The sequence below is a fragment of the Toxotes jaculatrix genome, chromosome 1 (assembly GCF_017976425.1).
Source record: "Toxotes jaculatrix isolate fToxJac2 chromosome 1, fToxJac2.pri, whole genome shotgun sequence".
In the NCBI taxonomy this organism is placed as follows: Eukaryota; Metazoa; Chordata; class Actinopteri; family Toxotidae; genus Toxotes; species Toxotes jaculatrix.
Genome location: NC_054394.1, coordinates 11,734,312 through 11,751,136, shown reverse-complemented (window position 1 = coordinate 11,751,136; position 16,825 = coordinate 11,734,312). Strand labels below are relative to the sequence as shown.

At 41.2% G+C, this 16,825-nt stretch overlaps 1 protein-coding gene across 1 annotated transcript in view; it reads left to right on the top strand.

Moving 5' to 3' along the window:
- The first annotated feature begins 687 nt into the window (after positions 1-687).
- sema4bb (sema domain, immunoglobulin domain (Ig), transmembrane domain (TM) and short cytoplasmic domain, (semaphorin) 4Bb) overlaps positions 688-16,825 on the top strand; it is a 45,016-nt gene continuing 28,878 nt past the window's right edge. Inside the window, exons 1-2 of the mRNA XM_041039811.1 lie at positions 688-869; positions 12,909-13,353. Coding sequence (XP_040895745.1) covers positions 13,233-13,353 — 121 coding nt within the window. The 5' untranslated portion in view covers positions 688-869; positions 12,909-13,232. The remainder of the gene's footprint in view (positions 870-12,908; positions 13,354-16,825) is intronic.

Sequence of the window (16,825 nt, the reverse complement as noted above, 5' to 3'; positions counted from 1 at the left end):
TGAGTTCTCTTCTCCTCATTCTTCAAAATATACTTGTGATTATACGTATATACTTACTTGTAAATGTATGGCTCAGTTCATCAATTCTATACTACTACTTCTTTTTTTTGGTCTACGAAAACAAATTCTCTGCACTTTTAGACATGTTTTGCAAAGTTTATGTTTATGCACACTTGTAGACTACTTCAGGCTTTTATTGTGATGGGACACATGTCCCTCAGTGCCCCACAGTAATTTGGGGCCATTTTTATGTTTTCTTTCCACAAACTCTTTTTCCAGCTTCCTACAGGTCTAATAAATATCCCCAGAGAGTTCTGGGGCCGGAGGGCTTTGCTAAATTACACAGGAGTTATCTTTGTCCATCATTTTTCTCTTTTTTCATCAATGAAAAATACATTTTTTTTTTGCACTTTAGCCACCTTTGCTGTGATTCATGAACACCTGTAGGCTAATATAGGAATATTTTCTGTGACCAAAAAAAAAAAAAAGAAAAACTGTAAAAACTGTAAAAACTGTAACTTGGATCATATTATTTTGATTTTCCGCACTTTGAAGTGATTTCCAGAGGAGACGGATGCAGACGGACAGCTTCTGGTGTGCAGGCGGGCAGCGTGTGCTGGGGGAGGGGCTAAAGTTTGGAGTGCTTGAAAGCGGCCAGCGTTCAGTGTGTAGTAGAGGAGGCTCGTCTTCAAACAGACGGAGGATGGACTTCACGGTCACGCTAACGGACTCTCTTACGACCGAGCCTAAAAAGTGCACTTTACGGATTTAAACACTTTGCTTCATTTTCCGACCGTTTTGGGTTCCAGCGACTGTGAAGACTCGTGTTTTCTTTATTTATTATTTTTTTCCGCCGCAGCCCCTGGATGGTAAGGTCTTTATGTGCCTGCTCGCTCTTCTTTGCTTTTCAGGTTAAACACCTTTACAACGAGGAGAGGCGAGAAGCGGAATATCATTTAAATACAGTACATTTATGTTATTATTATAGAAAGAATACTGTGTGCACCTCCTCAGATAGGCGTAAATTTAAATGTTAAGCCTTGCCAGGTTTTCTAAAATGGCTTTTTTTTTTAAAGCGTAAATGGAGGATCTCTGAGAAAATTGTTCTGGTTGGTGGTGGTTTTTGTCTTGTGATAGTCAATACTGAACCAGACTCTGGATGTTTTCCTCCATAACGTTTGTGGTGGCGTTACTTTGATGTCATTTCCATCAGGGTCTCATTCACATGCTGGCCAAGTTCTGCTTTATAAATCTGAATTAAAGCTAATTACATTGCAGCTTGAGCAGCGATATGCAGCAGTATGTGGAGGTGAGGAGACAGTCTGATGGACTGGCCCCTCTGTTTTCAGTCTACCCAGCTGCTATTTGCATCTACCCCCCCCCCCCCAAAAAAATACAACACTCAAGAAACACTTCTTTTGATTTGTCTGTGCTTTATTTTCACCAGACTTTAAAGAAACATTGGCAAATTTGCTGCTGCTAAGTCCTGGTTAATCATACAGGTCAGTTAATGACCATGTGAAGCCTTTAGGAGGAATTGATTGTGTCCAACTTGACTGAATGCTGTTTCCTGTTATTCTCTTCCAGATAGTTGCCTTTTCTTATCTCTGATGGCTGCTTGTAGAATGTGTTGACATACCTCCCATATCAATCTGCATTTCTTGTAAAGCAAACACAGTTTGACCCAGGATAAAATCACGCCTTCTTTCTGCGTCACAGAAGGAAAATTTGTACTTTATCCTGAACTGATGGACCAGATCTGGAGGTTTATAAAAACACGTGAGAGCCAAAGCCTAGTGCAGTGTTTACAAGGTGCTGATATTCTTTGCTAGAATCAGACAGTAAATGGCCGGTGGAACTGTCTTTCCCCTTTAGGCCTCAGCTGTTTTTCTCCTCCCCTCACCAGTGTGTGATACTATATCAATAACACTAATAGCACTGATAGTCTCAGGCTCTCTCACTGTAAACAAAGATGAAACTTTTTTTCTCCAGAATCACTTGCAAAAGCATCTTGCCCTCCCTCCCTCGCTTTTTCTCTGAAACACACGCACATACGCACTCACAGACCCCCACCCACACAATCACACGCACATTCAAACACTCAAAACAAACACACAGACTCCACCCAACACTCCACCCACTGTAACAACTTCAGAGGAATGGTCAGCATGTGGAGAGGTTGTGGTAAAGATTTGGAAGGGAAGGGGAGACAGTCTGATGCTTTTAACTCTCAAAAAGTCAGTGATATGCCTCATAGTGTCCAGAGGGACTGGAAGTGATCAGTGCAAACTGATGGGAACTTGCGTATCCAGAGTCCCTGTGCAGCCTCGCATATAGTGCTGAGATGTGGGAAAACAGTCATTTCACTGGGCTGAAGCCAGATTGCACCCGGGGAGGGAGCAGGCATGAAGCCAGCCTCTCTGCTTTTTCATCAGCTGAGTCGAGTTTGTGCAAGAGTTTAAAAAAGGGTTAGTTGTCTATCTGAAATAAAAAAGAGAAATGTGTAAAAAAAAAACAAAACATAGATTTTGTTTTCTTGGAGGTTTTCCTGCAGTTAGAACATTTGGCAGCGAAGGCGCTTTGGTTTTGAGGAATCTGAGAGAATTCTTGTAGCGTTAATGCAACCTAAACTGTGAAAAGTCGCACCTCGCCTTTTACACATGGGCGATAAGGTTTAATGGCCTGCATTTGCATTCACCAACACCTGGCTGCAGCCCTGTCTGCCAGCTGCAAAGCCATTCATATTCAGTATGACCTGCAGGTCCTGTAGAAGGGCTGGCCAGGCCCTGCAGGGGTATAGAAGCTGGGCCAAAGTGGTTGCTCTGGATGCAGGTGCTGTTCCTCTGAGGCCATGCGGATGAGCCTGAGATTCAGTTTCCTGATTTGACTTTTCATCATCACTGTTCACACGGGGCTGGAATCTAACTCTGCAGGTACACACATATCACAGAATTACACCCGTCCTAATAGATGTACTGTGTATTTGCTTAACTCTGTTTGCAAAATGCGGTTGAGCAAATTTACAGAGTAGATATGGAGCGTGTCCTGCATGAATTAAATGTAGTTTCTGCAGTATTTACACTGAAGATTCAACATGTCTTGAATCTTTATAGCTTTTCTATTCCATATTTGGTCACCATAGGAAAAACTCATGGAAAATTCTACACTAATCATTTTCAAGTGTGTATGAGACCAGATTATCTACTATAAACTTAAATTAGTGCAAAAATATTCCTATAGTAGTCCTATAATTGTTATAGAAAAGCGTGTTCACAGACCCACAGTAAAGCTGGACAGTGGCAGACCCAAGTTTAACTTTAGTTGGTATCAGTCTTCAAAACCAAGTTGGAAACCACACTTTGACCCATTCAGCTTCATTGTAAATGCAGGTTTATTCACTTTGCTGTGTCTCTCTGACAAGTGTTTAAGTTTGTCAGAAGTGTCCTCTGCATGGACCTGGATGAGGCCTTAACTGAGGTGGCTGTCATGGGATGGAAATATATTACGTAACATGTTCCTCTCCGGAGAGAAATTAATGTCTTCTCCTTTTTCCTTCTCTTGTTTTGAAAGAAATGTAGAGAGAAAAAGATAAAGTGAATTTGTAATGGAAAACAGACTTTCTGTGCGCCTGTAATATTTTTTTCTGGAGAATCCACTGATAACCGTATCTTATATTTCAATTGGGGCGGCATGGATATAGTTATTGCCTTTTTGTTTTGTTTTTCTGGCCCTAAGATCATCGTGAGATTCAGTATTTACATGGGACATTACCAAGCAGGATCACATTATTTAACTTTTTGTACATGTGGTAGAAGGTGAAAGTTATCAGGCACTTGCAGCTAAAGAAAAAGTGTGCTCTATCGTGATGTGTCAATACAAGCTACATGCATGTATTGATTTATTCATGCTTCGGTGCAGAAATCCTATTTATATTAGGGACTGTATGAAAATTATTAGGGCTTTTTAATCGTTTCCAGTTATTACCCTACTCAGCTGTTAAGGCTGAATAAATTCATTATGACCCTGTTCCTTATCTGCTCCATGTATCAGCTATTATCAGCGGGATTGTTTCCAGGAGGGACCGCACTGTTGACTTATTACTTCCTTTATTGGTGGCGACTGCTTTGCAGAGACAAAGACAGAGCCCCTACCTGACAGTAAACAAAGCAGAAGTGCCTCAGCTGTTCCTTTTGAAGTCGACATGTTTGCTGAGAGTAAACAGCCACCTGCCTCGAAGCGGCAAGCCTGACAAACGACTCAGACAAACTGTGTCGTGTTTCCACTCGGGATGAGTAATGCGAACAGTTCTGTGGTCAAGGCTTGTGGTTACGATCATCGACGTTCGTACCTGAGCGCGCTCAAGTGATTGCAGTGTGGGTCTGACAAGGTGAAGCTGAGGCCAAGAAACAGAAAATCGTCATCTGATACGCTTTTAAATCCCATTGCCCTGCTTGTCAAATCGTGTAAAGAAATGAGTCCTCACATCGGTTTAACTGCAGGGATTAATCGCGCTCCCCCCAAACTCGATGTTTAAGTCATGAGATGAATAACCTGCAATGGATAGCCAAGTCTTTGGATTTGATGGTGTAATTAGCAGATGAACTGTGATGCTAACACAGCATGGTCCGGACCTCACAAGGGCCTCTATTGTGTGATTACATGACTGTAAATCTTTGACTCTCCTTTGTCACGCCACAGAGTTTGTTCACAGTCTTGACTGACATCATCATCATCAGCCCAGCAGATGAATGAGATGTTGTGTTTCGTGGCCGTTTGCAGCTTTGATATAGCAACAGTGCTCCCTATATATCTGGGCTGTGTGTGGCAGGGAAATAAATGAAATGGCTTCTTTTTTTTTTTTTTTTGCCTCACTGCTGACGTCTTTGGACAATCATTAAATTGCATTCTGTCAAGCTGTAGAGCCCTAAGCGAGTGGAAATTTGAATTCCTCTGTCTCTTTTTGTTGTGATGTTCCAACTCGGGGCAAAATGTTCGGCTCTAATCAGGAGGATTTCCTGATTGGTCAGCGTACTTCATTAGTCGAAATGGGTCATCAGGTTAAAAGTGTAGAGAGTTTTTCAGCCCAGAAGCGTATAATAAACAAAAGGAGATTAGTGTAATCTGTTTTCCAGGGAGTTTGTAGTCTAATAGCAATGATTTTAAAACCTGCGAAGTGCTTTCCTCTAAGAGTGGCTCTCACTCATTTCCAAAGGTTCCCATAGTTTCTTAAACAGGGCTGTGATCAAGTGGAAGTCTGGGAAATCATGCCTCCTATCACACCGCGCTCTGACTGACATACACAACTCATTATTGACACTTTGCAGATTTTTCAAGAACCGATCCCCCACTGTTCCCCGTCAGGCTTGAATAATTTGAGGCAAGGGCAAATCTGTATCAGAGGGAATAGGGTGACCCCCATTCTCCTTTAAGCACTTATCTCCTCTGCCAGTTCTGCTTCACTCACTCGTTTGAAATGATAATTGCTCCTTCCTCCATGGTGAAGCTGAGCAGTATGTACACACTAATGTAAAAGGGATTTTGAATATTCTTCAGAGCCTATTCGAGCTTAGCCCGCACTTAAAAGCGTCACATCTCGCTCTTTGCTCTCTGTTTCAACACAGTGTGGATATAGCAGGTTGGGACAGATGTCGCAGGAAGACATGTCCTGTTGCCAACCTATAACATCCCACAGAGGGATGTAAAATCTGAGTTCATCTCTGCATTTTAATGAACACCTTTGACTGCGAGACACAGACGTGGCAGGATCATGGGAACAGTGCACGTACTGTAGTTAAACAATTAACACAGATCTGTCTGGTGGCTTAGGGTCATGCAAAGCCAATTAGGGCATATTCAGTGCCCAGTCTGGTACCTGATTAACATGTGAAAAGGAGGCTTGATGCTTAGAGGCGGATAAGTCAGTGAGTGTGTTTATATGCACTCTAATAACTCTATTATGAGCAGATTAAGAAATAGTGTGATTCTTGTCATGGCAGACCAACCCCAGATTACTTTACTCATATTGCATGTGATATCTGGATAAGCTTAATTAACACGTTCATCTTTCTTATCTTTAATAACCAATAACTAGTTTTTAGTGTATATTTTTTGTAAAATGGCTTTGTCCTTATACAGCAAGTAAAAGTTTTCATGAAGGCACTCTCAAAGCTCATCTGTGAAAGGTATATACTAGTAGCCTGTAGGCTACAGACACTCTTTTGAATACTAACTCTCAAACAAATCATGTCAACTCTATTACTCGGTAAGTTTTCCCATTACTGTATTGTTTGAAAATCATTATCGTGTGTATTTGAATGCTTCAGGGACATACCTCAGCAGGATGCATTACAGCCAGTCATCAATACAAAGATGATTCTGTGAATAATTAATAATACATGCAGGAAGAGTCTGTATCCTCATGTTAGCACTCTGGGATCACATGTGAATAAATAATTCAGCAAAGTCTGATGGTTTTAATTCTCAAAGACTTTGAGATACATGTCAGATGAAATCAGGGTGACACACCCTGTTGTGTCCAGGAAATAATGCTCAGTAACATTGTTGGTATTGGCATTGTTGGTGTTTCTCTCACTGTCTCCCTACTTTAAGATTTTAGCCTTTTTGGACACTATACCATGACTGAAATACATTCAGAACTGCATTCAGGAGTTGGCCATTTTAACAAAATAAAATTTTCAGATTTTTTTTTTTTTTTTTACTTGCATCAAAATACACAGCAAGTCTGAAATCTGTCAGTAGTTTTATGACAAGCAGTGGATGTAATAATTAATAAAATTTGTATTTCTTATCTGTCTTCACAGGCATTGTGACGCATGGGAAAAGTGCTAAATTGATCTTATGTCTTGCAGCTAATATCGTCAGCTTCTTGCTATCATTAAGAGAAACACATTTGCATAGAGGAAATGGAGAGGGGGTGCTTTAAATCAATGGTGACTGATTAGCAGTCAGATCAGTTTTTTTTGGTGCTTTTTGTACAAATTTGTCTCTTTCAGTGGAAGTTTGCCTTTAGGCATTAGGATGGGATCCCGAATCTTCAGTGTGCAGCTGTTCCATATTGTAGACCTAAAAGTTGGAGCGTGCATAAAGGTTTTTATTTTATCCCAGGTTAAAATCTCTTCTGTTGTGTACTGACACAGAGGCCCCGGTTGGCTTCAGTGCCAAGAGAAAATCATGTTACCTGCAGGGTAGGAATGATATTGAAGAGACTGCATAAGAAATAAGAACATTTTCCTGTGTGTGTGTGTGTGTGTGTGTTTTCTTCCAAATTGTAAAATTAGAGAGCTGAGTTTTGATAGTTGTTTATTCCTTTACTGCTGTTGACATTTAAAAAAAAAAACTTTTTAAAATATTTACATTTAATCAGTATTTAATTTCCTGCTCTGTAGGAATTTCCTCAAAGAAGCAAAAACAAAGCAGTATCTTGATGAAAAGATTTTTTTTGTTCAGGGCCTTCATTGTGTTCAACTTGTTATGAGTTATGAAGGGGTGGTCCATATTAAAAACTACTCATAGGCTTCTGTGAGAGGATTTCCTGGGGATTTGTCCAGGATAGATGTATTACCCGTAAGCTGCTATACATTTCCAACAAAGCAATTAAGCCATTTTAGCAACACTGGAGATGTACTTGAGATTTTGACCCTATCTTAATGTAGACTTCTTGTTTTTAAAATTCCACAAAACTCCTAAGTTGTTGTTCAGTGCCTTTTTAAAGATATACTGGATTTCTTTTTTTTGGAATGAAGACATCAGACTGGTACAATGACCTGGGTTAAATGCAGGCCCTGCATTACACATGTATTACGTGTGAAAAGGTGGATGGAGAGCCTTGTCTGATTTGCTAGGGCGTCCTAGTACTTTGCAGTCAGTGACGTCATTACTCCTCGTCTTTGCCTAACATCTTTATCACTGAGCTCCCTCATCCAGACATGCTGATTCAGGCATTGACGTTGTGTAAACTCACCGAGTCACTCTGATGTTGAATTTACTATGAACTCTGCCAGCTTAGGAAACAATTGCTGCTACCTCGACTGCTGTGGGGGGGTGGGTTGGGTAGGTTTTTACAGTTTATTTTTAACCCAGTTGTGATTTATTTAGGAGACTGCTTCCTTGGTGCTGGGAACAGTCTGCTCAGCTGAAACCTTCCTCTTCACTTCCCCGCTGTCTCATTCCCAGATGGGCAGTACAACAGTAAATGTGCTTCTCCCTATTCACACAACGTACCGTACACAGTGCTGTACCTCATAGATGGTATGGGTATTCCACTTAAGATTCAGAAAGTTTAGTTAGTTTAAAAACCGTACAGTACCTGTATTTGTCCCAAATCACATATTTATTAGTTATGTACCAGATGGACTGAATTGTTTTTAAGAATAGTAAGGGGAGAAAGTAAACTGCTGGTATATCATGCAAAAGATATAGTAATACGCGTAGTGTAGCATGGTGGGCCTGCCTGTCCTGACACATTGCATCCTTGCAATTGGGCCGTTGTACATGTGTATATGATGCAGACAAACTGGTATAGTTAGCTTGGGGCACAAACTCCCCCTGTTAGCACTAACCACTGGTAAACTTACATTCAGAAAAGGGTAATGGTAGTCAGTTCTATTTTTTTGGGGGGGGGGGGGTAATTATCCATCCCCCTGCTTGAATTTAAGCCAATCATTCACTTCCCACTCAGCTAAGCAGACTGCTATAAGTGTGAGTTATAATGCCAGACACAGCAGGGAGTCTCTGCCTTGTCAGTCACCTACTGAGGTCTTTTCTGTCCAATATAATGGCTCTATAAATCTTCCTGAATAGTAATATATACCCAAGGGGCCATGTTGTTTTTAGGGTTGCAGATGGAGGGGAAAAAAAGCTTTCACATTATTACAAGACAAATACAGTTATCTGACCCTATGAAAACAATTAAACCTTTTGCCGTCTCTTTTTTTTTTTGTTTATGCTGCTGGGATGTCAGTTACTGATGACTTTTTGGATGTAGTCTCACAAAGTCACCCTTAAACCTGGCAAAAAGTGAGAGACAGCCACGCAATTAAATGCAAATGCTTTCATAGTTCCCTTTCACTTTGGACTTAGATGTACTCATGATACTGTTAATGGATTTGACGGCGGCCTAATCTAGCCTCATGTCAAGCTCTGTGATAGTGCTCTCATCACTGGGCACTAAGTGCCTCGGTCCGTGCCAAAGACTAAATGAGAGACAAGTCACTTTGCAGTGATGAGTTATAGGGAGCTGGTCGTTGAGCACAAAGCCCAGTCGTTTATACAAAGCTAGCCAAATGGTTAGCATTCATGCTGCTCCCTATCCAATGAACTCGCCGTGACCTGGCAAAGTGCATCGGCCAATGTGTCTGTCACATATTCTCTCTCTCGCTACAGATGCAGGTATTAATAGAGAGCCTCAGGGGAGGTTCGAAAGGTTAATGAATCTGTAGCCTTATGCAATATGGCACCAGATTCACCCTTCATGGATACAAGGAGCCGCAGACCCTCTTCTAGATGAGCAGATGGGTCCTGTGGCACTGAGCATAGTGGGTCGCCTGTACTGTAACAGCTCCAGCAGAATAGAGCTCTAATCCTATAAATCCTGCAACTGTTGCTTCTAATAAGATCACTTTCTTTGGTCGAGTACTGGCCATCAAATATGATTTAATACTTATTTAATATTTAATACTTTTTCTTCAGATCCATGCTTCATTGTTCTTCAGAATGGATTACATGATTAATTTCACTAAAATACATGTAATTGTGACACGATAATCAAGCAAAAAATATGCAAAAGAAAACAGGACAAGTGCAGTATTACATGGGTTTACTTGCCCTTTTTTGCCCTTGCTAATCCTGAACAGATCCACCTCTGAGTTGTGGAACATTCAACTCGTCCTGCTCAGGTGCTTTGCTCAGTTATATGAACATTTCAGGTATCACACCCACGAGTCATCCTGGATGTTGGATTCCAACGATTCCTTAAATTTCCCTGCTGCTGGGGCCTCTTCATATTGACATAACTCATTTATGGTTGAGCACACAAACTTTAGTGTTTCAATGTTTCTGTGAGGAGGCGGCTGAAAAAAGGTGTTCTGATTGAAGGGACCACAAGGCGTACATGTAACTAGAGAAATTAGGATTTATCAAACTTTTGGTTTGAACTCACATTAAAAAGGTTTTACTAAGGACCTGTCAAACTACACCTGGTAGTTTGATACAGTAGAATTAGCAAATTGTTTAGGATGACGATTAATATGGCAGTTTGGACCAGATCAATAAGAACCGAATGTGCTTATTCAGGCCTTTGACTTTATTTGTTAAGTTACACACCTCTTACCTGCACAACATGACTGTGCATTGTGACCACCAAGTTTTTTTTTTTTGTTTCTTTTGTTACACTAACAACTTTTTGGGACACTGACTGGTCAATGCAAAAGTGTTGAGATATTTCTTCATGCATTGCTGCCCTGCAGAATTAGCCCAGAAGTTTCCTAATTCCTCAGAGAGCCAGAAAACCCTCTCTAACAGTACCCCTCTCTTTTCATTAAAATTTTAAAGGCCTCTGGAGTTACATAAGGATATGCCCTGGGAACATGGAGACTTGGGGTGTGCGACACACACAGGGCTGCCATGCTTGTTGTTGCAGTCTCAGCAGGCAAGAGAGGGACCAGCAGAGGAGGAGGAGGAGGAGGAGGGAGATGTTACAGGATCATGGGTGGATGTTTCAGCCTCCTGTGACTCAGCTGGCTTCACTGGAGCTGCTGGTACTAAAGCAGGCTGGTAGTGAAGCGTAGAGTGACACCGGCATATTGGTTCACTGCTCAAGTCCCCCGGGGACGGTCAGAGACCAGGGTGTGACAGTGAGACACAGATTAGATGCATTGATTGCATAGATTAAATGAAAAAGTTTTATTTAGTAAAACTCATGTGATGTGTATTGCCATGGCAAAAGTGAGACAGATAACCTTATAACCTACCTACAAAAATTCCTGTTCCCCAGTCATTGTGCAAGGCAACTACAGTATGTCTGCTACCAGCCAGTTATACAGTCAGGAACAGGGCTGTAAATCTGTTTATCCTGCATATTGTTGTAGTTCTTCCAGGTTGGCCTGAAGTTGAAAATGGCACTCCCCAGCAGGGCCCTGTCTCACCAGATGAGCAGGGGCCCCTCACTGAACCCCGCTCGTCTTGTGCTGTTGTTGGATTTATTAGCTACCGTAAATATTTGAAAGAGGTCCTGTGGGAGTTGTTGCAGTGATGCAAGCCCTCAACCAAAGACGCCATGTGCTCTCCAGTGTTTACTTTGTAAACGTCAGCATGTATGTGGGAGCTCGGGGGAGACATCCAGCACTGTCAGGCAAATAAGGAGTAGTGAGTTGTGTTATAACACAGGATTAAGCTTTGTGTGTTCACTGAACTGAGATGTTTTGCTTTTCTTGGTATGCTGATAACAGTAACATTGACATTGCTGGTGTTTCTGGCAGCTGCGGCTGCGTCAGGAAACAGGGAAAACCATGCTAATTAGCAAATGATAGCAAGCTAGCATGCTAAACTGAGACTGAACATGGTAAATATACTTGTTAAAACATCAGCATTGCAAATATTTTAGCATGTTGACGTTAGCACTTGATTTAAAGCACTGCTGTGCCTAAGCACCCGTTTCACAAAGCCACTAGCATGGCTGTGTTAAAGCAGCTATAATCGATATTTTTATACCGAACTCTGCAGTTCTCCAGGTGGCCATAAACATAGAAGTGAGTGCTAATGTAGCTTCGAATTGGCTGGACGTGTAAATAGGCAGCAGTTTGCTAACAAGTTCGCCACATTAGTTAAAAAGGTCGGTGTACGTTTTGTGTTCATAGCTTGTTGTTGCTGCCCCCAAGTGGACAAACATACTGTTATTGCAGGTTTAAGAACGACTAAGACACAATTTCACAGTTCTTTTTCATTTTTAAGGTTTTTTTTTTTTAGTTTTTAAAGAGCTATACAGCTTATGACGTGTTTTCTTTTAACAAAGAGGGATGAAACAGGTAGGAGTAGTACCTTTTCAAGTGTTTTCCGAGAAAGCTGACCCCCCTACTGAACAAAAACATGTCAGCATATATATCTACAGGCACCTTATCTGCACGCTCATACCGAAGCCAATAAAAGTCAGAGCAGATGTGTTCATTTCGCCTCTTTGAGACAAATTACAGAGTTGTCTTGGGAGTCACTGTTCTTTCATTTATTTCCCCACATAGCCACAAAATTAGAGCCAAGCTCCCACATTATCTTCTCCGTGATCTCTCACTGATTGTTGACGACAGCTTAATTAAATATAGGGATTTCAAAAAATCAAACAGACGTTTTATCTCACAGAGAAACTTTGTGGGCTGCAGTGCAAACAGCAAATCAGACGTTCACTTACATTTCAAAGTTTGTAGAACCCTTCAAGCCACCACATGATGTATGTATTCATGTTAGCTGGCTGGTGGTCTGAATGATCTTTTTAGCTGAGTTTTTCTTTGGCAGTGTGGCGTCTAAGTAAACGGTAGAAGCATAAATAGTTGTTTTTGTCATCAAGGCTGTAGCTGAAGCCACCGTTGTGCAATATGAAAGGACAGCGATGTTAAAGGACTGAGAGATGAAGCAGGTCGTTTTGGGTGATGCCATTGTTGGCTGTCAGAACTAAGAGCTACCTCAACTCTTGCATTCTTGATACGTTTGCAGAAGAATCCACACCGTCCTCCAGCATGAACCACGGCCACATGTCTCTGTTTTTCAGCTTTTGTAGTTGATGGTTACAGTGTCAAAACTTGGAAATGGATCTGTTGTTGTAGCTTGTGTTTCAACTTGTGTTTTTGAACATGTTCTTGGATCAAACATAAAGAAACAGCTTCTCCCTTTTCTCTCCACAGATCCAAAATGACTTTTACTAAATGGCCACTGGTTGGAGCTTTGCGCAGATCCATTGAAAAGAGTGCCATGAGTGGATGAAAACACCCAGCCTTTAATCCAGAAAGGATTCCTCTTCTCCGTGATAAGAGTCTGCTAACCGCGTGTAAGGACCACTGGGAGTACAAGAATCAAGTCAAGGACACGTTCACTCCCCCCTCAGCCCGCAGGAAGATGAGAATGAGAAAATAAAGCTCTGCAGAGTCGAGGATCTTAATGAATACCAAGGAGTCTTAAAAACAAGCAGTGTGCATTTGTGTATGTCTTTGTGAGAGGATCCAGCAACCATGTGGACATTAGCCTTGACTGTCCACTGCCTTCTGGCTGCTGCACTGCTATTGGCTTGCTGCCTCCAATCAGTAATGGCCACTGACGACGATGTCACGCCGCGCATCAGTTTCCTATACAGTAAGTCTAAATAATTACACATTGCTAGAATCATTCTGTTACAGTGTTATTACAGTTTTTAATTGAGCCAGTTGGAAAAATAAAGTCACCCAGAGACGGCGTTTCAGTCAACATGAGAAGGTAACTCTAACGCTAGCTACAGCTGAGATATCTGATACCACAGTTGCACTTTTAACTGACAAAATTGATTGTTGCCATCTCGAACTGACTAGCCTCCTTTTCTTTATGGCTATCTGAATGAAATAATGGAGAGCTTTATAAGTGTAGCAATATTAACAAACTATTAACTAAGATGGCTGTGTCTAAGTGAAGTGATGTCAATTCCACACCAAAAACATAATTAAGGTCAATGGTGAACAAACACAACAAACACAGCTGTGTGTAGTGTGTACTGAAGCAGCCATTGCTGCAACTGTGAAGTCACTGAAAACCACAAGTGCCTGCAGGCCCCGATGCACACATGCCAATTTGAAGACGCCTGCACGGCAAAACACCACTTCTCATGAATACATGCAATTATTTTAAGATTAGATGTCACTTTGCACAAAATTTTTTCTCCCTGAGACATGACGGGTTGAAGTATCCTGAGACTTGAGAACAAATAAAGTGCAACATTTTGGTGCCTACTAACTGTTGTACAGCACATGTAGTCTGGGCTCGTACCTTCACAATCAACAGGCTCTTCCTCTTCCTCCCTTTTTGCTTCTAATTGGCCAGTTGGTAATGTTCAGCTGAGTGCAACACTTGATCTCACAAATATAAATGTAATGTGCCTCCCGGTGAATCCACTGACTGAATGGAGGCCCTTTTTGCACCTGATTTCATCTTTGCCTGTAATTAGTCCGCACACACACTGCAGCGCCCCACTTATTATAATAACCGTGGATAAAGCTTTCATAATTCAAAAACATGGCACTGTTTCTCTATTTGTTCAGCTGACAGCTTTTTGGTAATTGATTGATGCATTATGGGAGCTGATGACAAATGAAGGAGTGGAGAAACCAGGTTGCTGTTTGTCTGTGGTGCATAGGCGAAACTGACTGCTTTTCAGGGAAGTGTCACTTAACACTTTCTTTCCTTTCATACTGTGATGTAGCTGTTAGAAAAGGACTGTTCATCATCATGATTGTTAAAATGAGGTCCCCGGTTCTTACAGTGTATTTTGTTTTCTTCCTGTCCTTATGTCTGTTTTGCAGAACTGCTCATACAGGCAAATATGCCGATCCAAGTGTAGGCTTAGATGGATGTGGGGGCGTGTTGGCTCCTGTAAACACTACCTGTCTGAATCTGAAGTTCCTTCCTCTGAAAACAACAATCTGATGCTTGTTTTTTTTCCACCTCTCAGCCAACTCAGTGAGGCATCATGTTGTAATGCACATGCACAATCTCAAATTGGCATCGCTCATACCCAAGAACAACCTTTCACATACTTGAGCCATTTAACTTGTTTCTCAAAGAACTAAATGGATTAAATTGGCCCAAGGCTTGTTCCCAGCAACTGAGTGTTTTGCAAACCACTGATGTTTCTTTATTCCCCCTCACTTTGCTTCACTCCACTCAGCAGTCATGATCTAAATTTCATGTATTTTGACATAAGCGGTTAGCAATTGAGATTCTTTCAAGTCGAGAGCATGAGTAGTAGTGTCAGACAACATGCTTTTCAGCTGATAATACGGCACGGAAAATCTTATTTAAACGTCACTGACACTGAGTGTAACCTATTCATTAAGAGCAAAGCTTTGCATAAACAGGGTCTGCAGCATCGCTCACATGCTAAACGTTTCGAATATAAACCAACCTCAGTTCAGCCCGCACCATTGATCCAAAACATGTAAAGCAGGTCACCCCTGTAAACCTCCATTCTGGTTTGTATAGTCTGATAGAAAAGGGGGACCCGGGCTGTTTTCTCGAGAGACGACCCTTGCCTCAACGCAACCTTTTTCCTGGAACAGCGTCCCTTTTCTTTTTGTCTGTCTTCCCTCTCCTTTCGCTCCTTCCTTCTCTCCTAATGAGCAGGCTAATCTCTCAAGTGTAGTGAGTGGAGGTTTTTGTGGTCGCTGCAGTGGGAGAGCTTGTCTGTTTTTCATTATGGCTCTTGTGCAGAGAGGCAGCACAAAGGATCATGGGACTTGAAGCAGTGAGCATTGGTTAGGCATGCGGTATGTATCACTGTTAGTTATCAGGAACTTCTCAGGCAGGATGTTAAAGTCATTCTCCAGAGATGTGCTGAGGAGGTTGTTTATTTTACTTCTTTATTTTTCTTTGACTTGGAAGAAGAAGGAGTAATTCAAGTTTAGCACTTCATAAGAACAGTTTACACTGAGAAGCTGGTGAGGGTGTTTGGCAAGCTCACTTGGTTTTGTTTTTGTTTTTTTCAAGATTTGAACCAAGTGCATGACCTGTATTGTATGTCACCCTGTTGTTGCTGTGAATATGGCTCCTTTTAAAGTGATAGACATATCAAAATGCTTATTTGCTGTCTTGCAGAGAGTTTGATGAGATTTTACTCTCATGTCTGTATATTCAGTATAAACCTGTTAGCTTAGCTTAGCTTAGCTTAACTTAGCTTAACTTAGCTTAGCTTAGTTTAGCTTAGCAGGGCTGGAATCAGGAGGGAACAGCTAGCCTGACTGTCCACCGGTCTCTGTAAGGTTCGGTAATTAACACACCCTATCTTGTTTGTTTAGTCCATACAAAAGTGGAAACATTCTGTTAGCTAAGCTAACCAGCTGCTGGCTCTAGCTTTACATTGAACAGACAGATATGAGAGGGATATCAAGCTTCTCATGCAAACATTTCCCAAAATGTGAAACTGTTCCTTTAACTATCAACTAACAACAATCCCAGTGTAGTTTAGTGTTACAGTGCAGACTGAATCTGCAAGTATTTATGGGAAGAAGATCCAAAATGTCTGGTGATGTGTACGGTTCAAAGACTTCAGGCATTGACTGCACAGAAGTTTCCACAAAATAATGATAATGATGGTTGATTTGGTTGGTTTCATGTGTATTTGTCCAATTACTTTTGAACCCTTAAACTTTGGGCATAATGTGTTAAAAGGCTGCGCATCTCCCACACAGTTCTTTCTACACTGATGTAAACTTACTCAAAGCTGAGACTTGGCACTTTAATACAGTATCTATCATTTTATTTCAGTTTGAATGCACTGAAGCACATATGTGCAACAAATGCATAACTGTCCACATATGTGGTCTCATTAAGTGGTTATCAGTATAGCTTATCTTATGTCAGAATGTCTTTCTAAGTTTCCTTAAAAGTTTAGAACAATATACCTTCACAGTCAAGAGTTAGAGTCAGCTGTGTCCATGAATGCAGGTCATTTTGATTTGTATTTTATATTTAATTAATTTCTGCTCTTATGTATCTTAGTGACAGAAAGAGAAAAGAGAAAAGAACTTTTATACAACAGAGGTCACACAAACCATATTTCAAAGCCCCGGCATCTCAAATA